This window comes from Dromiciops gliroides, chromosome 3, assembly GCF_019393635.1.
Source record: "Dromiciops gliroides isolate mDroGli1 chromosome 3, mDroGli1.pri, whole genome shotgun sequence".
Taxonomy (NCBI): domain Eukaryota; kingdom Metazoa; phylum Chordata; class Mammalia; order Microbiotheria; family Microbiotheriidae; genus Dromiciops; species Dromiciops gliroides.
Window position 1 is genome coordinate 647,053,387 of NC_057863.1, and position 22,978 is coordinate 647,076,364.

Here is a 22,978-nt window from a genome sequence, read left to right on the forward strand (position 1 = left end):
GGACGGGGCGGGGAAGGGGCACCCAACTTGGGTTGGGACCAAAAGGGGGAAGACAGCAGGAGACAGAGCTTAGGCGATAAGGAGGCGGGGTCCAGGAAAGGAGGAGGAGGGTGTTGTAAGGGCGTGGCCCTAGAGAAGAGGATGGGGAAGCCTAGGATTGGAAGAGGAAGAGCGGGGGCGGGGCCCATTAAGAAGAGGCTTGGTTCTCCCGCTCGGCCTTCAAGGGAAGAGAGGGAAGGATGGGCTGGGGCTAGAACAGTCCGAGTCCCTTAGAGGGAAGTAGGTGCACTGAGGCAGGGTCCAGACCCGCTGAGCCGGAGCAAGAAGTAGGGGCGGGGACCGGGAAGGAGGCGGGGGTCGGGCTTGGGGCAAGAGGCGGGAGCAGTAACTGTTACCAGGGCCTGGGACAAGAAGATCCCAAATGTAGCTAGCAGGTCCTCCACCCTGCCCCCACCCCCAATTCCAAGAAACATCCACTAGCCTCGATCCGACCAGCTCCCGGCACCGAGCACTCAGCAAAATCCCCAGGAATGAACAGTTACTCCCCCTCCCTTTTCCCGGTGTCTTCCCTTCCTCTAGCTCTATCCCTTCATCTCCTGCCTCTGTTTCTCCATCCTTCACTGTCTCGACTTACTCGAAGTCATTCAATTTTTTGGTGAATTGGAAGCAGCTCTGGACTGGATGGGAAGAGTCTCAGTCTCTGTCTCCCTGTGTAACCTTGGGCAAATCTCTTTTCCTTTCTGGGCTTGCGTTTTCTCCCTTTGTCAAGGGGAGAGGGGGTTCCTGCCTCACCTCCCTTAGAGGCTATTCTATGATTGACAGGTATGTGTATTGAGGGAGGGGGGAGTACTGGACTTCCGCTGTACAAAAACAAGTTTTGTCGGGAGGAGGGGGCGAAGGGAGGCGGGGAATGAGGACAGGAAGTGATCCCAGAAGATGGATGTGGACCTTTGGCCTGAAGTCATAGGTTCTCAGGTTCAGATCCTGTTGGGGTGTTAGCTTCAGTGTTACGGGGCACAGAATATGAGATTAGAGAATGGGGTGTTGTTCATAACCCAACTCACCTCCTCATTTTACGGATGGGCAAACCGAAATTCAGAGGGGAGTCCCTGGGGTGAGATGGGGAGGGAAGAGAGTCAGGTGGTTTAGGGAGCAAGGGTGGAAATCTAGGCATGGTTTTGTCCTCCTCAGCTTCAACCCCTTCCAGAGAAAATTTTGGCCGCAGTTTCTTTTCTTTCTCTGCCTCTCTGCCTGTGTATTTGTTGGTTCCCCCCCTCCCCCCCCCTTTTCCCCTCTTTGTCCTCATTTTAGGATCACAGGATTTAGATTATCCGGTAGTTCCAATTAATCTATGTCTCCCTATCTCCATCTCTATTTCTCTCCCTGTGTCTATTTCTCCATCTCTTTCCATTAGTCTAAACCTCTCTCCATTCAGTTCAATCCAATCATCATGAGTTAAGTTTGAGATAATGGAGGGAGAGCCAAAATAAATAGTCCTTTGCCCTCAAGTAGCTTAAATTTTTTCCCATCTTCATCATTATCTGCCTCTTTCTATCTATGACTTTTCCCATCAGTTTCTTTTCCATCTCTATCCCTATTTCTCTTTATCTCTCTTTCTCTCCTCTATCTCTTTCTCTGTAACTCCATCTTTCAAACAAACTAGCACCTTTGCTATGAGAGCTTGCCAAGCCCTTTTCCAGGCTGCTTATCAATCTTTGGTGTGCACTTGTCACCCAACTCTCACCTGTGGCTCCAAGAAGCTTTGTAGCATGGGCATCAACCACTCCCCAGTAAAGCCGTCTCAGTATACTGGCTAAAACCAGGTTGAAGGCAGTAACCAAGGGGTCTCAGGCCCATTGGTGAGTTAGGGGGATGTGAAGTCTTTCCCTGGCAGAATGGGCAGATGAGAACAATTTGTTCCAACAGCCATGACTGGGGGGGAGGGGGGTGAAGCAGGTGCTTAGAGCTTGATTGGGCATCCAAAACACCAAGGTCGTCCACTGCATCCTGAACCATTGCCAGTCCTGACTTTTGTCCTGCCACTGGACTTCAGTGACTCAGGAAGAGAGTGAGGTTGACAACTTTGTACAGCTCCGCCTCACTTAAATCCAGTTCACCCCCAGAATCAGGATACCCCATTGTCTCTGATCCTCTTTGAAAACAAAGGACAAACAACATCTTTTCAAACTATTGTGTCTCTTTTCTCTCCCCCTCTAAGACCAAATTCCTCATTTTATAAACAAGCCCAGAGAAGTTATTTTTCTAGCTTCGGTCTTTTTATTTCTGAATATCTATCACCTTCCATTCCTTTCTCTGTCTCCGTGTCTTTTTTTTCCCCTTACTCCATCTCTGTTTTCATTTTTCCCCTGAATTTTTCACCTATATTTGGTCTCTTTGTAACATAAATGTAAACCTACGTTAGGTTTTTGTGTTACTTCCTCTGTGTCAGCTTTATCTTTTCTCTCTTTTTATTTTCATGCCAATCTCCTAGCTTTCTGTTTTGACCTTAGTTTCCTCCACAGACTCTTTTTCTCCAACTTGATACCTTCTTTCCTCATCTTCTGCTCTTGGGGCTTCACACCAGCCATCTTTGAGGATAGAGGCTGGTTTTACCTTCCTAGGTATCCTCAGTGCTTCAAAAATGCTTGTGGACTGGCTTGACGGACTTTCTCTCTGGGTAGAACCCAGAGTTGGATCACTGAATAGAGCTCAGTGTTGCCTGAAGTGGGACCTGAAGCATCAGAACCAGGGCACCCAGAGCCCAGTATTTCTGTCTTTGAGCACACTGTACCAATAGAGCTCCTATCACCTGGGATCCCCAGTTTGCCTAATGGGAGATTAACTGGCCTGGGGCTGTCCAACTAAGGGGAAACAAAGGACCTGGAGCTGGGGGGTTGGGAGGCAGCTTCTCTTATGCCCATCACTAAATGAGACTGAAACTGACATAGATGGGAAGAACTCAAAAGGGAGGGAGGCACCCCCCCACCCTCCTAATATTGCATTTGATTGGCTTAGGAGGGAGTCAGGTTCAAGTAAACAACACTGGTAAATTTCTCATCAGTTTCATCTCCTTGTTTTCTTCTCCAAACTGATGTTTATGTGGGGAGCAAAGGGGGTGAGGAGGGAATCCCCAGGCTCATTCTGCCTCAATTTTTCCCCAGTAAGAAAGGAGGGAGGAGGGTAAGACAGTGAAACGCCCAAAACACACTTTTTCGAATTTTCCCCATAACTTCCCACCCACCTATAATGAAAGAAAATCCCAGAATAAAAGGCAAAAGGGATTGTGGATTCAGACAGTTGATTCAGAGGACAGAACAACAGCAAAACTGAACACACAGCACAATTAGCAGAATCCTTGCTGTGTGGCTTTAGGACAGACCTTGCCCCTCTCTGGGCTTGTTTTCCCTCCTTGTAAAATAAGATGGGGACTGGATGATCTATCTCTGCCTGTCTCACCCTTCTGTGGTTCTGTGAGCTTGTCCCACCCACTGAGAATACTGGCCTTGGGTTCCAGGCTCAGCTCTGCCACTGACTCTGTGACCCTGAGCAAGTTCTTTTCCCTCTCTAGGACTCAGTTTCCTCTTCTGTTAAATGAGATGTTTGAAATACATCCCCTCTAGCTCTGGAATTCTGTTATAAGGACCCTTATCATACTGACATTCTAAGAGAATATGCGTTTAGTACAACCCTCTGATGTCACAGGAAAGGAATCCCAAGCCCAGAGAAGGCAAGTGATTTGCCCAAGGTCACACAGCAAGCTGGTTGTGGACCGGGAACTGAAACTCAGGCTCTCTCCACCTCCCTCCTCCCCTCCCCCCCCCCCCGTCCCAGTAGGGGGTAGGGGTGTGGGCAGAGGAAGAGAGTGGGCCCTTTAAATGGTAAGCTCCACCTTTGCCTTCAGAGGTCTCAAGCCATCCTATAAAAGGCACCCCCAATACCCTGCTCCCAGCTGCACACTGCTCCAGAAGTCTACAACCCTTCTGCCCCCCACACCCCCTCAACAGCCTGCCTTCCACATCAGGCACCCATGCAGCTGCCTGCTCCTTTCGATATGTGGAAAGACTATTTGAATCTGAACAAGATCCTATGGGAGGTGATCTCAGGCCAAGGGGGCTCTGGGGGTGGGGAGAGGTCCAGCCAGGAGGCCGAGGCTGGGCAGACGAGGCAGGTGGCTGCTGGGGGGCCAGGGCACGCTGCACCTCTCTGCAACTTCTGCAAACACAATGGAGAGTCCCGCCACGTGTACACCTCACACCTGCTGAAGACTCCGGAGGGCGTGGTCGTCTGTCCAATCCTTCGTCATTACGTCTGTCCACTGTGTGGGGCCACTGGGGGCCTGGCCCACACCCTCAAGTACTGCCCCCTCAACGGAGGTCAGCAGTCCCTGTATCGACGAAGTGGGCGAAACTCAGCTGGGAGAAAGGTCAAGCGCTGAGGGAAGATCAGGGCCTCCTCTTCTGGACCCTACCAGGACTGCCCTGGGCCTAGCCCCATCCCCGGGATTTCTCTCTCCCTGGGGTTTACCCCGCTCCTAGTTCTCCCAAGCTCAGGGGATCCTCAGCCCCTGAGAACTCCCCATTCCAAGTTGACCTTATCCCAGGGATTTCTCAACCCCAGGCCATCCCCAATTCCCCGGGGGGCTGGTCCCCTCTTCTTTCTCCAAGACTTATCCTAGCCTAGGGAATTCTGAGTCTCTGGCCACCCTCCCCTCAATTCAATCTCGATCACCCCGGCCCGAGGGCCCCCCACCACACCCAGGATTTCTCCACAGCTGGAATTCTCCACTCCCAGTTTGTCTCAACCCTGAGGAACCCCCCCACCCTGGATCTCCCCATCCCCTCCCCCCAACCTCTACCAACCTGCAACTTCCCTGGATGTTGGGGAGTTCCCAAGGAGCCACAGACCTCCAGATGTGGACCATCAGTCAGGACAAGTCCGTGCCAGCCTCTGTCTCTGCCTCCCTACACAGCCCTGCCTCAAACATTTCCTTTGGCTACCGTCCCAGCCTTGAAGGTGGAACCCCTCTGAGGACCTCAGCACCCCAGGACTCAGCACATCCCCTTGAAGATCACCAGATGAAGCCTCTAGAGCGCTGGGGTCCTCCCAAAATACCTTTGAGCTCCAGGGGGTGACCTGCCCCTGGAGATGATGTTGGGGGGTTTTCCTGAATCCCAGCTTGGGAAGAGGTGGGAGTGGGGGAGTGGGAAAGAGACAGACTTTATCCTACTGTTCTCATGCACCTGTTTCTCTGTATAATTGTTGACTCCTGCAGCCCCACCTGCCCCTCCCCCTTGCCGGGCCCCTGACCACTGGGGCAGTTCTGTTTCCCCCAGAAAAGCCTCTCTCATTGCCCGGGTACCTCAAGCCTGGAGGAGAGGGTGGGCACTACCTCTCTACAGTTTTCTGATGCCTGATCGGAGTGGCCGGGTGGGAATGAGGGTGGCTTAGTGAAGGATTGGAAGTTCTTCCATCTTGTGTTTTAAGGGATGGGCGTGGGGAGGCTAAAATAAGCAGGTTTTCATGTTGACTTTTGTTCAGAGCTGGAATAAAGGACCAGAATTCTTGAACCTTCTTCTCACTGTGTTTTTCTGGAGGGGCTATCTTCCCCTAGAACCAGGGTCACCCCAAGTTACTCCAAACTGTTCTCCCTCCTCAATGGCTTTTACCTCCATCCTCACCCAAGTCCCATTCTCCGCATCTCGGGTCTCCATTCTCCCACACTAGGCCTCAAAGCCCCAGACTTCTTTTTCCACAACCCAACTTGGTCCCTATCTCTCGAGAGCCTTCCCTAGCTCCCAGAATCTCTGAGTTAAATGGGACCACTAGTAACCATCTAGTCTCATGTGTCCCAGGGAAAGAATCCCCACTACAACATATCATATGGTCTGTAAGCTTCTGCTTGAGGACTTTAGGGAGAGGCTGCCCATCTATCTAAGGTTAAATGTGAAAGTCAGGAGGGATTTCTGCCCATCAAACCAAAACCTATGCAAAGTCCAGCCATTATTCCTGGTTTTCTGCCCCCAGGGGCCGTATATATGTGTGTATGTGTGTGAGTACATATATATATGTGTGTGTGTGAGTGAGTACATATATGTATGTATATGTGTGTATATGTATATATACTCACATACATACCTGCACATACATACCTATATACCTATATACTCACATGCGTACCTACATATACATACATATGTACCTATATACACACATACATACCTACATATACACACACATATACCTATATACACACATACATACCTACATATACATACACATATACCTATATACACATATATATAGGTTGTAGGAACTGAGTGTCTTTAACCCACACAAATGAAGGTTGGGGGAGGGGTGTGACAGCTTTGAGAAATTTTACAAATTCATTTGGCCCCAGGGGATAGAAAACCAGGAACATGGGGGTGAACAGTGCAAAGAAGCAGATTGAGGCTTGACAGAAGGATGGACTTCCTAGCAACGGCAGGGGTGTCCAAGTGGATTGGTTTACCCCAAGAAGTGGTAAGTTTGACTTTCTTGGGGGGCTTCCAGCAGAGGCTAAAGGAACCTTTGTTGGATTCTTTTAGGGGAACAGTTCTCCAACTTTCTGGACTTAGGACCCCTTTACACTCTTAAAAATGAGTGAGGGGGGGCAGTTAGGTGGCACAGTGGATAGAGTACCAGGCCCTGGAGTCAGGAGTACCTGAGTTCAAATCTGGCCTCAGACACTTAACACTTACTAGCTGTGTGACCCTGGGCAAGTCACTTAACCCCCATTGCCTCACTAAAAAAAAAAAAAAATGAGTGAGGGGCCCCAAAGAGCCTTTGGTTATGAGGATTATATCTCTAGATGTTTACTGTATTAAAAATTAAGAGGTCTTGGGGCAACTAGGTGGCACAGTGGATAAAGCACTGGCCTCAGATTCAGGAGGATCTGAGTTCAAATCCAGCCTCAGACACTTGACACTAGCTGTGTGACCCTGGGCAAGTCACTTAACCCTCATTGCCGCCTCCCCCCCAAAAAAGCAATAAGAAGTATATAAGATGTCTTAGTATTATTGTTTTTGTTTGTTTTTTGGGTTTTTTTTTTTTGCGGGGCAATGAGGGTTAAGTGACTTGCCCAGGGTCACACAGCTAGTAAGTGTCAAGTGTTTGAGGCCAAATTTGAACTCAGGTACTCCTGAATCCAGGGCCAATGCTCTATCCACTGCGCCACCTAGCTGCCCCCGGTCTTAGTATTATTGTGAAAATAGTTTTGACCTCAAGAACACCTTGAAAGGGTTTCTGCAGAATTCCAGGAGCCCCCAGACCAGTTGCTAAGAACCACTCCCTTCAGGTCTTGCCTGGACCACACAGCTGCTCAGTTGCCTTACAATTCTGTGTTTCTGTAATTTTTCAGGCTAGTTGGATCCTTTTCCACAGGACAGTCCTTCAAATACTTCTTTCCTCTCTTCTCCAAAGCCCTAGGATTTCTTTCACACACTCAGCTAACCTCATCCTACTGGCTAGCCCAAAGACAGGTGTATTGTTTCACTGACCACATAGGCTCACAGAATCTCACAGTTGGGAAGGATCCAGGGGCATCTGGCCAATCCCATAACTGAACAGGACCTCCTCCTAATAATGATGGCTGACACTTATGTAGAGCTTTAACATTTGCAAAGCACTTTCCATATATCATTTTCTCTTTTTTTAATCATAAAAGCATTTTATTATCTTCCAGTTACATGTAAAAATAGTTTTCAACATTTTTTTCATAAGATTTTTAGTTCTAAAATTTTCTCCCCCCCTTCCCTTCCCCCTCCCCAAGACATAAAGCAATTTGACATAGGTTATATCCATATATAATTTTCATTCAAGCTTCATGATAAGTTCTGTGAAGTAGGTGCTATTTTATCATGTCCATTTTACAGATGAGAAAACTGAGGCAGTCAACAAGAATCTATCTTTTAATTATATTTTTTATTTCATTAAATATTTCCCAATTACATAAAAAATTTAACATTCATTTTTTGAAATTTGACTTCCAAATTCTTTCCCTCGCTCCCAGCCTTCCTCCACCCCTTGAAAAAGCAAGAAATATGATATTGATTATTTATGTGAAGTCATGCAAAACCTATTTCCATATTAGCCCTCTTGCAAAAGAAAACACATGCAGAAAACAATTTAAAACAACAAGAAAAATACAGTAAAAGTAAAAAAGCATTTATTAAGGACCTACTATGTGCCAGACACTGCGCTAAGCACTGAAGACAACTACAAATGAGCTGCAGATCAGATATATTGGAAATAGCCAACAGAGAGAAGACATTAGCTTTTATGGGAGAATGGGTAAGGAGGTGAAATTTTAGCTGAGACCTGCAGGAAGTCAGGAGGTAGAGAGGAGGAGGGAGGGAGTTTCAGACATGGGGTGGGGGCCACCAGGGAAAATGCCATCTGGGTATGTCATGTTCAAGAAGCATGTAGGAGGCCAGTGTCATTACATCTCAGAGTTGGGGGGAGGGGTTTGAGGGAGAGAGGGTTTAGATAGAAGAAGACTGGAGAGGTAAAGGAAGGCAGGTTATGAAGGGCATTGAAAGTCAGAGGAGGGCAGCTACGTGGCGAAGTGGATAGAGCACTGGCCCTGGATACAGCAGGACTTGAGTTCAAATCTGGCCTCAGACATTTGACAGTTACTAGCTGTGTGACCCTGGGCAAGTCACTTGGCCCTCATTGCTGAGTGAGAGAGAGAGAGGAGAGAGGTGAGAAGCTGTGTATTCCCATTGCAGTCAACTCAACCCTCATTGCCCCGCAGAAAGAAAGAAAGAAAGAAAGAAAGAAAGAAAGAAAGAAAGAAAGAAAGAAAGAAAGAAAGAAAGAAAGAAAGAAAGAAAGAAAGAAAGAAAGAAAGAAAGAAAGAAAGAAAGAAAGAAAGAAAGAAAGAAAGAAAGTCAAACAGAGGATTTAATTTTTAATCTTGAAGGTGAAAGGGAACCACTGGAGTTTTTTAAATGGGGGAAGGAGTCTCCGGGTGAAACCAAGTAGAGGATAGAGTAGAGTGGGGAGGCTTGAGGCAGGCACACCCCACCCCGAAGAGGCTATTGCGATAATCCAAGTGTAAGGGGATGAGGGTCTGCACCAGAGGGGCGGCAATGTCTGAGGGGAGAAGGGGGTGTGTTCGAAAGTTGGACAAAGACAGAACTGACAGACCTTGGCAACAGATTGGATATAGGGTGGAGGGGTGTGTGTGTGTGTGTGTGTGTGTGTGTGTGTGTGTGTGTGTGAGAGAGAGAGAGAGAGAGAGAGAGAGAGAGAGAGAGAGAGAGAGAGAGAGAGAGAGGGAGGGAGGAGAGAGAGGGAGAGAGGAGAGACAGAGACAGAGACAGAGAGACAAACAGAGACAGAGAGCAAGACGGAGGGAGGAAGGGAGGGAGAGGAATCCAGGATGATTCTTAATGGTTAAGTGACTTGTCCAAGGTCACACAGCCAGTCAGTGTCTGAGTCAGGATTCAGACACAAAGGTCTTCCTGACTCCAGGTCTAGTGCCCCACCTTGCCACACAGGCAGCTTTTGCTTGGAGATCTCAGGGAACCCATTACATTTGCCAACATTTAAATCGACTTTGATGACTCAGGAAGAGAGAGTGAGTCTGAGGACTTTATGCAATCTGCCTCACTTATTATAACACACACGAGTCAAGACATTACCCATGATGTCATCGTTCCTCTTCAAACACGAAGAATTTTCATTTCACTAAATTGAGCCAAAGAGATTGTGCATCACAAATCTGTCTTCCAGTCCATTAGCTCTCCCCACTAACTGTCAGATGCATGTTTGGGGATCTCCCCACCTAGATTCAGGACATTCTCCCAGGCTTTCAGTGCTCTGCTCCATGGCATCTTCTCAAGGAATCTCTTTGTTAAACCCATCTGGGAACCCATGTGCATACATATAATCCACTTCTTCCAGAAAGCCCTTTTTAACTAAGATAACCTCTGACCTTTTCTCAGTCCTCTCAAATCCACCTCTACAACATTTCACACATTTGTCCCTCCCCCTCGATATTCATGAGAGACAGTGTGGTAGAGCCAATAGTGATCAGACCTCAGAGCTGCCTGCAAGCCCTGTCTCCATCACATATTGGCTGTGTGACCCTGAGCAAAGTATTTAGAATCTCAGTGTTTGCGGCAACGTTATAAGACTGTAGATTGCAAAGGAGGTGCCAACCTGCATAGTTAGAGCTTCCAGGGAGTGCTTTATACCAATGAAATTACAATTCCCCAGTCCCTATCCCTGTCTCTTCTCATTTTGCCACTAACCTGACAGAGTCAAACATTAGGCTTTTGGCATTTGAGTTCTCTCCTCGCCCCAAAGTCACTCTTTTGAATGATGAGTTTTGTTGATCCCTCTCACTTTGACATCAAAGTTTCTCCATCACCACCTCTCAAAGAGCCTTCCCTTTGAACAAAGAAAGGATTGACCAATCTCTCTGCCTCTCTCTGTCTCTGGGCCTCTCTCTCTTCCTCTCTGCCTCTGTCTTTACCTCTGTCTCTCAACATTTTTTTTGGTGGGGCAATGAGAGTTAAGTGACTTGCCCAGGGTCACACAGCTAGTAAGTGTCAAGTGTCTGAGGCTGCATTTGAACTCAGGTCCTCCTGAATCCAGGGCCAGTGCTCTATCCACTGTGCCACCTAGCTGCCCTGCAGCTTTAAACTTTAATAACTTCAGGGATGTAAATGCTACAAATATACAAAGAATGACATGTGAAAGGCTAATTACGTAACTTTTTGTTTGTTTGTTTGTTTGTTTGTTTGTTTGTTTGTTTGTTTTAGGGAGGCAATTGGGGTTAAGTGACTTGCCCAGGGTCACACAGCTAGTAGGTGTTAAGTGTCTGAGGCCGGATTTGAACTCAGGTCCTCCTGAATCCAGGGCCGGTGCTCTATCCACTACCACCTAGCTGCCCCTAATTACGTAACTTTTAAAAAATGTTGATAGACTATTATTAAAATTCAGCATAATCCCCATCCAGTGCAATACATCGAGCTAGTCAATTTTTAAACTTTGTAAAAACTTGCATCCCACTTCCTTCAGTGACTGAGAGGATTTAATTTGGAATCCTAGCCTTAAGAAGAACAATAGGATGAGGTTTTGCTACATAAGTGACTGTTTTGTGAGCCCATGAGAAAAGCCCAATGGAACTAGATCAGTTATCTGAGATAGCCAAGCTGGAGGACTTCTTCCACCGACTCACTGGTCTGAGAAAGGGTTATTTGGAAAATCAAATTTTAATTTAAAATATATTAGTCCAAATTCATAAAACAAAATAAGTCTAAAATAAATATCAATCCTTAAGCTTTCAAATAATGTTTTTGTAAGTTTGTTGCATTTATACTTTTGACGTTCTTAAAGCTCAAAACTGCTCTAAGATAATTGGAACACATTCTATCTCCATACAGGAGAATTTGGTCTAATTTCCCTTTTATTTTAATCCTTGTAGAATACAATACGGTACAATACAATACAATACAATAAACTATGTGATGGCAGCATGCTAAGTCATAGAATCTATGAATATATTGAGAAGTTAACTGAGCAAGCGGAAGTCATTAGAGGATGGGGACTCTAAGCTATCCATCAATAAATATTTATTAAGTACCAGTAGAGACAATACATTTAATAATTATTTTTAAAGCTGTATTCCATTCTGTCCCCTAGATGAAACTCGAACTAGGAAATAAAGTTCATTGAAACTGTTTCAGCACCACTGCTGTGAAATCATGGCTATGCTGGAGATTACTGGAGCCAGCTGGAATGCTAGCAAGAGCATTGCTTAGCAATTTAAAATCGCCAATTTTTCAGAGTGAGCATGTATACCTCAGAAATTGGAAAACTCTACAAGTCAGAGCTTGATTTATTGTTTGATTGGTTGTCTAGACTTAAGAAAGTGATGACAAAAAATGTAATAATGTTGATTAAACTTAAAAGTGTCTCGTACTTCCCCTCCCCTTCTGGCTCTCCTCCGCCCCCCAACCAATGGTTAAACATTTACCAGCACATATTTGCTTGGGGGAGGGGGATGGAGCAGTCCAGGAAATTGCAGGCTGAGGGACCACTTTTGGCTAGAAGGGATACTACAGTCCCTTAGGAAACAGGTATCTAAACAGAAACCATCTTAGGTGGTGGAGTAAGGGGAAGCTTGCCCTATTCCCCGGCTTATCCAACAAAGACTTAGAAAACACGCCATACTGACTCCTGATCTGGAAATTCAGGGGGAAATGACAAGGAATCATCTTTCCAGCCTAGATTGCCACAGGGAGACAGAAAGAAGTCTGTACCATTGGTGAGAGGGTCTATCAAGGAGGGAACCACACAGAGTCTTTGTGAGTTCAAATATAGCCTCAGATGCTTCCTAGCTGTGTGACCCTGGGCAAGTCACTTAACCCTGTTTGCCTCAGTTTCCTCATCTATAAAATGAGCTGGAGAAAGAAATAGCAAACCCCTCCAGGATCTCAAATAAGTTCACAGAGTCCAACACCATTGAAATGACTGAACAACGACAACATGGCTATACTCTAGCTGCATCAAGATGCAGAAGGGGTAAAGTGATAATTAACATCATCCTAGCTTGGACGTGAATTTGAATGCCTGTCTGCTTCTTACTTCAGCTAGAGAGCTTTATAAAAGCACTCATGGTAACAGAAAAAAGCTGAAACAAAGTGAGTATTCATTGGTATGTATGATACTTAGTCCCTTGGGAAGTAGTGTGGCTCCAGTTGTGCATTCCTTAAACTTACAGAAAGACTTTGTCACTGTGTTAATTATCTAGTAAAGGAGATTGATTAATGGGGAGTAATATTTAAATTGCCCCAAAGGTGGTAATCTACTTGAACCACTAAATCTTGTAAATTAATGTCTCTGGTGATGCCAGAGATGATTTTTTCCTTCTAGAGGAACTGGAGAACTGATTTGTGTTTTCTTGGGTCCTGCTTCTGCTTTCTTGGGATTTTGAGTGCCACAATCTTTAAGTATCTCAAGGGCATCTTGTGCTGGAGACCTGCAGTATCTACTCAGTCCAAATCTCTCTGATACAGGGTAAAGTCTGATCACTACTCCCCTAATCTGAGATTTGCAACCTCCTCATATAAGCAATACAACTGTGACTGTGGGTTTGCCCCTGACTGGAGTTCCAGTATACTGCTATTGGTCTTAGCTACTGTTAGCTAACTAGAAGTCTCTGCAAGTTTAGAACTTCAGGCTTCCACTTCGTGTGACCTCCCTATGTTATAACTCCATCTTTCAAACTAGCACCTCTGGTATGAGGGCTTGCCAAGCCCTAAGACTGCTCATCTACCTTTGCTGTCTAGCTGGCACTCAACTCTCCCCTGTGGCTCTAAGAAGCTGTAGCATGCACAACTGTCTTGGCAGACAGGCTGAACCAGGTTGAGGGTAACTAGCCTCAAACCTGTCAGTGTGTTAGGACAATGTCTACCCCACACATGTGAAGACTTCCCCCATCAGAATGGGTGGATGAGAACAATTTATTCCAACAACCATGAAGGCTGCTAAAGTAGGCATTGTGGAGTGCATAGACGTCCAAGACACCAAGATCATCCACTGCATCCTGAGCCATCGTCAGTCATTCTGACTTTTGTCCTGCCACTGGGCTTCAATGACTCTGGAAGAGAAAATGAGGCTGACAACTCTGCTCAGTCTGCCTCATTTAAATCCAATTCACTTGTAAGTCAAGACATCACTGATAATGTCATTAGTCTTCTTTGAAATAAAGGACAAACAACAGTCATAACCCATCTAAATTCCATTAATACCAAAATAATTTGGAATACATGGAACCTTTCTATCTGTCTTAGACCTTTATGAAGAACGTGCCCACTAATAGAACTTCTGAGTCAAAAATCATTTTCTTTTCTTTTCTTTTTCTTTTTTTCTTTTCTTTTCTTTTCTTTTCTTTTTTTTTTTTTTTGCAGGGCAATGGGGGTTAAGTGACTTGCCCAGGGTCACACAGCTAGTAAGTGTCAAGTGTTTGAGGCCGGATTTGAACTCAGGTACTACTGAATCCAGGGCCAGTGCTTTATCCACTGCGCCATCTAGCCACCCTCTCTTTTCTTTTCTTTCTTTTTTTGCTGGGCAATGAGGTTTAAGTGACTTGCCCAGGGTCACACAGATAGTCACTTTTCTAACATAATTCCAAATTGTTTTCCAGAAAGGTCAGATCAATTCACAACTTCACCAGCAGTGACTTGGTGTACCTGATTTTTCAGCTTCTCCAACATTAGGTATTTTTCCCCATTTTTATCATCTCCAATTTGATGAGTGTGAGGTGGAACTTGAGAGTTATTTTAATTTACATTTCTCTCATTATTAGTGATTTAAAACATTTGTCATATTAATGATATGGCATTTTTCCTTTGGAAAATTGTTCCTTTAGATTCTCTATTAGGCTCTTATCATGCAATTTGTGTATCAGTAATATTCATCACTCTATCAGTGATTTATCTATTTAATAGTTAATACATTCATCCCCTCTGGCTATCTTTCCACTTCTCCTCCTTTTTGTGGCTAAACTCCTTGAAAAAGCCATCTACAAGCTATGCCTCCCTTTCCTTTCACTTTTTTCTTAACACTCTATAGTCTGGCTTGAGGTGTATGGGGTGTTCAAAGGGGACTAGCACCTCTGGTGTGAGGGCTTGCTGACCCCTTTACAGAGCTGCTCATCCCTTTTCAGGGCTGCTCATCCATCTTTGGTGTCCACCTGATTCATCCACCTCTCACCTGTAGCTCCAAGAAGCTGTAGCACAAACAATGACCACACCCTGTTTTGAGAACAATTTATTCCTGTGGTCATGAAGGCAACTAAAGCAGGTCACTGGACTTCCATGACTCAGGAAGAGTCATCAAATTCTGCCTCACTTAAATCCAATTCCCACATGAGTCAAGATATTACTCAGTGATGTCATTGGTCCTCTTTGAAATTAAGTAAAACAACAACATAGTCTGGCTTCCAATCTCATCATTTAATAGAGACTGCTCTCTCCAAAGTTACTAATGATCTCTTGATTGCCAAATCGAATGGCCTTTTCCTAATCTTCATCCTTCCTGACCTCTTAAAGTCTTTGACACTGTTGATCACCTTCTTCTTCTCTAGGTTTTGGAGACACCATTCTCTTCTGATTCTCCTTCTTCCTATCTGACTACTCCTTCTAAGTCTCTTTTACTAGATCTTCATCCAGGTCACACCTACTAACTGTGGGTGTCCCCCAAGATTCTGTTCTGGGCACTCTTCTCTTGTCCCTCTATATTACTTCACTTGGTAATCTCATCAGTGCCCATGGAATCAATTCTCATCCGATTCTGATGATTCTCAAACCTATTCATCCATCCCTAACTTTGATGTAGGAGGTGAAAAAAGAGTTAACAGAAAAACCTAAGACCCAAGCTTTAATTCAGATATTAGCTCCAAAAGGGAGTTAGACCCCAGTTAATGGATAACTTACCAGGTTCTCGTACCACAGTGATCAGTACCCATAAAAACAGATCAGGTCAAATAACAATAAAGGAAACGACATGGGTATAGAAATTCTAAAGAAAAATGATTATATTTTGAAACTAGCCATGGGAATCGGAAAGCAACATGCTCAGAAAAGGCCAAATTTGTCCCCAGATTCACCTTATGATGTGTAAACCCCCAAAACACACCTCCACTGAAAAAGGTACCCGCATCGGGGGTTGGTTTAGGACCCCAGGAACTCCAAATTATGATAAGCCCTCCCTTGTAACACCCCTAGGTGGAGAATATCATAATGAGTAGGACAGGCCCTCCCTTGTACCTCCCCAAGGTGGTGATTATTATAATGAGACTGATAATCAATTTATCTATACCATAAATATAACTGTCTTTTCTTTCACTATTTGAGAGATACCTTTCCACTTTTCTGGTTCTCTCCCTGTGATCACTCACAGCATTGCAATAAAACTTGGTAAACTGAGTCACCGAGTCTTGTAATTCTTTTGGGACGACACAATCAATTTGACTCCAAATTTCTTGCCCACACCAACTTTTCTGCTCACTGTATCTCCCATATCTAACTGCCTATTGGATATCTCAAACTAGATACCCTCTAGACATCTTTCAACCAACATATACAAAATTGAACTCATATTTTCCCTAAAACCCTCTTTCTTTCCAATCTTCCCCAGTACTGGTGAGGGTACCATTATCTTCCCAGTTGCCCTGGCTCACAGAACTGTAATCCAAAACTCCTTACACTCTCTCACCCCATTCCATATCTAATCTTTGACCAAAGCTTATTGATTTTACCTTCATAATTTGTCTTAAATATGCCCCCTTCTCTTCTCTGATTCTGCAACCCCCCTAGTACAAGCTCTCATTACCTTACACCCGGACTATTGTCATAACCTGCTATTTGGTCTACCTGACACATATCTCTGTATTCACTTTGGTCCATTCTCTACTCAGATGTGAAAGTGATCTCCCTAAAGCCTAATCTGCCCACAGTACCCTCCTAGTCAATAAACTCCAGTGTATGCATGCATGTATATATGTATGTATGTATGTGTCCATATATACCGGAGTTTATTGGAAATTAGGGTGTACATACATACACACATATACATATACACATACACATATATATGTGTGTGTGTGTGTATGTATATATATATATATTCTCAGAGATATATAGATCTGGGAGAATCCACCATCAGAATCTCTTTGCTCAAGCTTCCTGCAAGAACATGCAACTCCTATATCATCCTGACTCACAGTGACCATTTATATTTCTTTGGGAGAGGAGACTATAGATTTAATTCAGTTCAGCCAGTCATTTTCCAGTTGTTTCCAACTCTTCCTGACCCTATTTGGGGTTTTCTTGGCAAAGATCCTGGTGTCATTTGCCATTTCCTTCTCCAACTCATTTTACAGATAAGGAAACTGAGGCAAACAGGATTAAGTGACTTGTCCAGGGTTACACAGCTAGGAAGGGTCTGTTACTGGATTTGAACTCAAAGATGAGTCTTCCTGATTTGAAACCCAGTGCTCTATCAATTGCAGCACCTAGCTGCCCTATGGGACTTCACAATTCCTCCTCCTTCCCCTCTTCCTATCCCCTTTTTGTTGTTATTGTTATTGTTCATCCTTTGTTCTGGAAGAGGAACAGTGATGTCACAAGGGTGATGTCTTGACTGACCATGTGCTGGAATGGAGGTGTCAGACTCTCTTCTAGATGCCCCAGGTGTCCAGCAAACCTCTGTAGTGCAACCCAAATCAAATTAAAATGTTTAACAAATGAAAAGGAAAAGGACCCACTTATACAAAAATATTTATAGTAACTCTTTTGTGATGGCAAAGAATTAGAAATCGAGGGGATGCCTAACAATTAGGGAATGGCTGAACAAGTTGTGCTATATGAAAGTAATGGAATACTATTGTGCTATAAGAAATATAAAGCAGGATGATTCCAGGAAAACCTGGAAAGACTTACATGAACTGACGCTGAGTGAAGTGAGCAGAAACAGGAGAACATTGTACGAAGTAACAGCAAATTGTGTGATGATCACATGATAGACTTGGCTTTTCTCAGCAATATGATGATCCAAGACAATTCCGAAGGAGTCATGATGGAAAATGCTCTCCGAATCCAGAAAAAGAACTGTGGAATCTGAAAGCAGATTAAGCCATACTGTTCGCTTTTGTTGGTTTTTTCTTTCTTTCTTAAGGTTTTCTCTTTTTATTCTGATTCTTCTGTCGCAACATGACTAATGTGGAAATATGTTTAACACAGTTGTACATATATAACCTATATCAGATTGGATGTTGTTTTGTGGAGGGGAGAGGGAATGGAAGGAAAAAAATTTGGAACTCAAAATCTTATAAAAATGAATGCTGAAAACTATCTTTACATGTAACTTGAAAAAATAAAATATTATTAAGATGTTTAAAAAATGTTTAACAAGTGTTTAACAAAATAAATAAGTAAAATACAACACAGATGATGTTAATTTGTCATTTTCTAAGTCAATTAGGGTTGCAGGGACCTGTTTCCATTCAAGTTTGACATCACTGCCTTGAGTATATCTACTCTTCTAAGTATAGGTTGGTTTTCCAAACAAAGAAAGGCCAAAAAAAAATTTTTTTTAATTTTTAAAAATCCCAAAGAAGTTAATCTGCTCATTCGGCTTGCCTTAATAGATCCCAGGGAGGGACAGCTCTTCTGACAAGCCTGTCACCCTGAATCCCAAGCAGCCAATCATCTTGTAGCTAGTCCCAGTAGTCACTGATGAGACTATGTGTCAGCAAACACACCCACAGTCTCCAGGGGGAGGGCTCTTTCAGATGCTTCTAAAGGAAAGCTCCCTGTAATCTCATCAAATCCATAGTGGAACTCACCATCACCCCCCACTTAAACTGGTTAATCCCTCTGTTCTGTGACTTGGAAATTCTAACCTCTCACTCCCGTAATCCCTCTGATTCCGTCATCTGGGCAAGAGAAAATCCTTTCCCCGTGCTTCTTCTCCCCACACTCACATCCCAATCAAGCTCAGGCCAATGGAATCCAATCCCTGGAGCATTTATCAAAGTCTTAGCTAGAGGCATTATGCTAGGAATATAAACATAACAAGCATCTCTCTGGGCTCCCTATCCCAGAGTCAGGTTGGAAATATCTCCTCCTTGGGTTTGTAGTACTACTGAGAGGTTGAAACATCTCTGTCATTGGCTCAAGGCCCCCATTCAGAATTTGTTCCCAATGACCAGTGCCCTAGTTCCAGCTAAACACTAACCATCAATTAGTTTTTACAAAAGAAAAGTCTGCTTCCAAGATATAAGAACGAAAATACAAAAACTTTCTTCGAAGCAAAATCCCTCCTTTGAGAGCACAATCTCCCCTATACCACCTTGGTCTCTGGGAAGAGTGGGTTCAAACTTGGTCAGTTTCTCCAAAACATCCAAGTATTGCCCTGCCACACTTTCATGTCTCCTTCTGGGTGCTGTCTCCCCCTTTAGATGCTAAGTTTCTTGGGGACAATGACTGTGTTTTTATTAATTGTACTCCCACCCAGTGCTTAGAGCATAGTAGGCACTTAATAAGTGTTGACTGCATTGGATTGGATGTCCAAATGCTGCCTTGATGCAGGATGAAGGCTCTTTTCAGCTACCTCTGGGGCCTCAGTGGCCACAAAACCTGTTATGAACAGTCTCTCTGAACTCCCAGACACCCAAATGGCTCACTCTCTTAACCTTTCAAAACTCACAAGCTCATAGCCCCCGGACGAATCTCCTTCACCTAAAACAACAAAAACAAACAACGAGGAAGGTGAAGAGTGGATGCTCATATGCAGGGAGCCATGTGTTAGCCTCAGAGGGAGAGTGTCCAAGGCCTCTCACTGTTCCATCAGTGAAAGGTTCAAACCCAGAGTAGGAATCCAACCATGAGAGAGTAAGGAGCCAAGGCCAACTGAGGCCTTTAGAAGTCTCCTGCAGGGGCAGCTAGGTGGTGCAGCGGATAGAGCACCAGCCCTGGAGTCAGGAGGACCTGAGTTCAAATCCAGCCTCAGACACTTTACACACTTACTAGCTGTGTGACCCTGGGCAAGTCATTTAACCCCAACTGCCTCACTAAAAAAAAAAAAAAAGAAATCTCCTGCAATAGTTAACTGCTGTCGTTGAGGACAACAATGCTACCATTTCCCTATGTGGCCAGCAGACCAGAAACAATTACAGAATATCCGCACATGTTCCAAAGTCTCTCCAAGGTGTTTCCATCACAAATCATCATGAAACCTCAAAAATTGAGTCCCCAGCCCCTTCCAAGTGGGACTTGCATCAAAGGAGCAGGCGTGTGCATTCTGCATGGGCTCCTAAAGACTGGATCACCCGGCAGCTAGGTGGCGCAGTGGATAGAGCACCAGCCCTGGATTCAGGAGGACCTGAGTTCAAATCTGGCCTCAGACACTTTACACACTTACTAGCTGTGTGACCCTGGGCAAGTCACTTAACCCCAATTGCCTCACCCCCCCCCCCAAAAAAAAAAGACTGGACCACTTGGCAAGGCCCTTGTTGTTGTTATTTAGTCATTTCACTCCCATCTAACTCTCCATGACCTCGTTTGGGGTTTTCTTGGCAAAGATACTGGAGTGGTTGGTCATTTCCTTTCTCCAGGTCACCCTCGCCCCCTCCACTTATCCGGTCCTTTGCCAAATCTCGAGGCTTCTGCCTTCACAACATATCTCAGCTCTGTTCCCCCTCTCTACTCAAGCACCCACAACACTAACACAGGGCCCCATCACCCCTTGCCTGGACTATTGCAATAGCCTTCTAATTGGTCCCCAGGCCCCAAACTTTCCTCTGCCCCTCCCCCATCTCAATTCATACTCAGATGCTAAAGTAATTTCCCCAAGCTCCCCTTCCCCCACACCCTCAATAAACTTCAGGGGTTCCAAATTACTACCCGGATCAAATACAAAGCTCTTCACAAACTGACCCCTGCCCATTATTCTGGTCTTTGTACACTTTGACCCCCTCCGTGCTCTCTGCAATCTATCTACTTGCTTCTCCTCACATGATACTGTTGTTGTTGTTTTGTTGTTGTTCTAACTATCCATGACCCCATCTGGGGTTTTCTTGGCAGAGATACTAGAGTGGGTTTGCCATTCCCTTCTCCAGCTGATTTCATGGATGAGGAAACTGAGGCAAACAGGGTGAAGAGACTTGTCCAGGGTCACACAGCTAGTAAGTGTCTGCAGCTGGATTTGAATTCAGGTCTTCCTGACTCCCAACCCCAGAGCTCAATCCACTGTGCCACCTAGCTGCCCTCATAGTAAGATGTCTTCATTTCTAAAATGGTAAATATCTATAAATAAAACCCACAGAAATAAAAGGTCTTTGAGGGAAGTCCTCAATAATTTTTGAGAGTATAAAGGAGTCCCAAGACCAAAAACTTTGAGAACCACTGTCCTGGAGCTGTGAGGGGTTAAGTGATTTAACTGCCCAGGATGTGTCAAAAGAAGGATATGAATCAAGGTCTTCCTGTCTAGTGGGCCAGCTTTCTAGTTACAACATAGTTATTTTTATATACAAACTATTGACAACATAAATACAATGTAAATTTATAGGTGAGGGCACTCACTAGCAGCTGGGGGTGGGGGGGAGGGGAGCGGGGAGGTGAGGTGAGGGAGATCTTCATGCTGTGGTGCCTGAGCAGAGTTTTGAAGGAAACCAAAGATTCCAAGCCAGGAGATGAGGAAGGAATGCACATCTGGCATGAGGCATGGGTCACAGCCAATGTACAGGCACAGAGATGGGAGATGGACTGTTTTGTGTTAGGAAGAGTCTGCCTGAATTGTAAGGTATGGGAAAAGAGTGATATATAATGAGACTGGAAAGGTAGGCAGGTGGTAGGTTGTGAAATGTTTTAAAAGCCAAGAAGAAGCAATTTTATTAGCTCCTAGAGTCATGGGAGCTTTTTGAGTAGGAGAGTAATGTGCTTTAGGAATATTACTTTGGGGGGCAGCTAGGTGGCACAATGAATAAAGTGCCAGCCCTGGATTCAGGAGGTCTTGAGTTCAAATCCAGCCTCAGACACTTGACACTAGCTGTGTGACCCTGGGCAAGTCACTTAACCCTCATTGCACTGCAAAACAAAACAAAACAAAAAGGAATATTACTTTGGCAGCTGTGTAAAGAATGAGTTGGTGAATAAGAGCTATAAGGCAGAGAGAGCCATTGGGAGGCTATTGCAATAAGCTGTGAGGTCGGGGGCAGCTAGGTGGCACAGTAGATAAAGCACTGGCCCTGGATTCAGGAGGACCTGAGTTCAAATCTGGCCTCAGACACTTGACACTTACTAGCTGTGTGACCCTGGGCAAGTCGCTTAACCCTCATTGCCCTGCAAACACACACACACACACACACACACACACACACACACACACACACACACACAAAGATATGAGGTGCTGGGTAGATAGATGAGTGAGAATAAGGACTGTTTCATTTCCTATATTTGTCTCCCCAGCTCCTCCCATAGAGTCTGGCACATAGTAGGTGCTTAGCAAGCAGTGATGTTTGTTGATGAATTAATTCTGGATCTAGGATGAAGACACCCAGGTTCCCAGCCTTGGAGTCATACTCAGCTCCTCACCCACCCTAGATCCAACACAGCTGATCCATCCATAAATCCTGTTGATTCTATCTGTATCATTAACTCACATCTGTCACTTTCATTCTAATATCACCACCCCCATCCTAGCCTTGCCTATGTCCTCATCTCCCTCACATTCACATGGACTTTTGGGGGGGGCAGGGCAATGAGGGCTAAGTGACTTGCCCAGGGTCACGCAGCTAGTAAGTGTCAATTGTCTAAAGCTGGATTTGAACTCAGGTCCTCCTGAATCCAGGGCCGGTGTTCTATCCACCTAGCTGCCCCCTCACATGGACTTAAAAAAAAATAGATTTTTTATTGATTTTTTTTGTTTTTCTATCACCTAGATTCCCCTTTATGTTCCTCCCTTCTCTCCAAAAGTGTTTTCTTATAACAACTTTCTTGTTACAGAAAATGAATAGAGAAAAAAATTCAGCAAAACCAATCACTGTACCAAAAAACAAACAAAACATAAAGCTGATGTTATAGACAATATTCCATGTCCGTGGACACCCTCCCCCAGCTTCTAAAAGGAGTGGGAAAAGAGGCGTCTACCTATACCTCTTCTTCATGTAATTTTTGGGTAATGTTTTTGCACAGGGTTGTCCCTCGTGGCTTGGAGGCAATAGATCAATATTTATTAAGCACCTACTTAGCATAGATAGCCACTATGCTAAGTCTTGCCTCATTTCTAATTCCTAGAATCCTTAGCTTCTTTCTTTTTCTTTTTCTTTCTTTCTTTCTTTCTTTCTTTCTTTCTTTCTTTCTTTCTTCCTTCCTTCCTTCCTTCCTTCCTTTCTTTCTTTTTTGGGGCAATGAGGGTTAAG

The 22,978-nt window shown here is 44.6% G+C and overlaps 1 protein-coding gene across 1 annotated transcript; it reads left to right on the plus strand.

The window, feature by feature from the left end:
- Positions 1 to 4,027: 4,027 nt before the first annotated feature.
- NANOS2 (nanos C2HC-type zinc finger 2) lies at positions 4,028 to 4,526 on the plus strand. The gene has a single exon (XM_043990877.1). It carries the CDS (start codon positions 4,028 to 4,030, stop codon positions 4,433 to 4,435), a length of 408 nt encoding a protein of 135 aa, XP_043846812.1. The 3' UTR covers positions 4,436 to 4,526.
- The last annotated feature ends 18,452 nt before the right edge of the window (positions 4,527 to 22,978 follow it).

Coding starts and splice junctions, on each gene's coding strand:
- NANOS2 (XM_043990877.1), top strand. CDS start 4,028: ATGCAGCTGCCTGCTCCTTTCGATATGTGGAAAGACTATTTGAATCTG.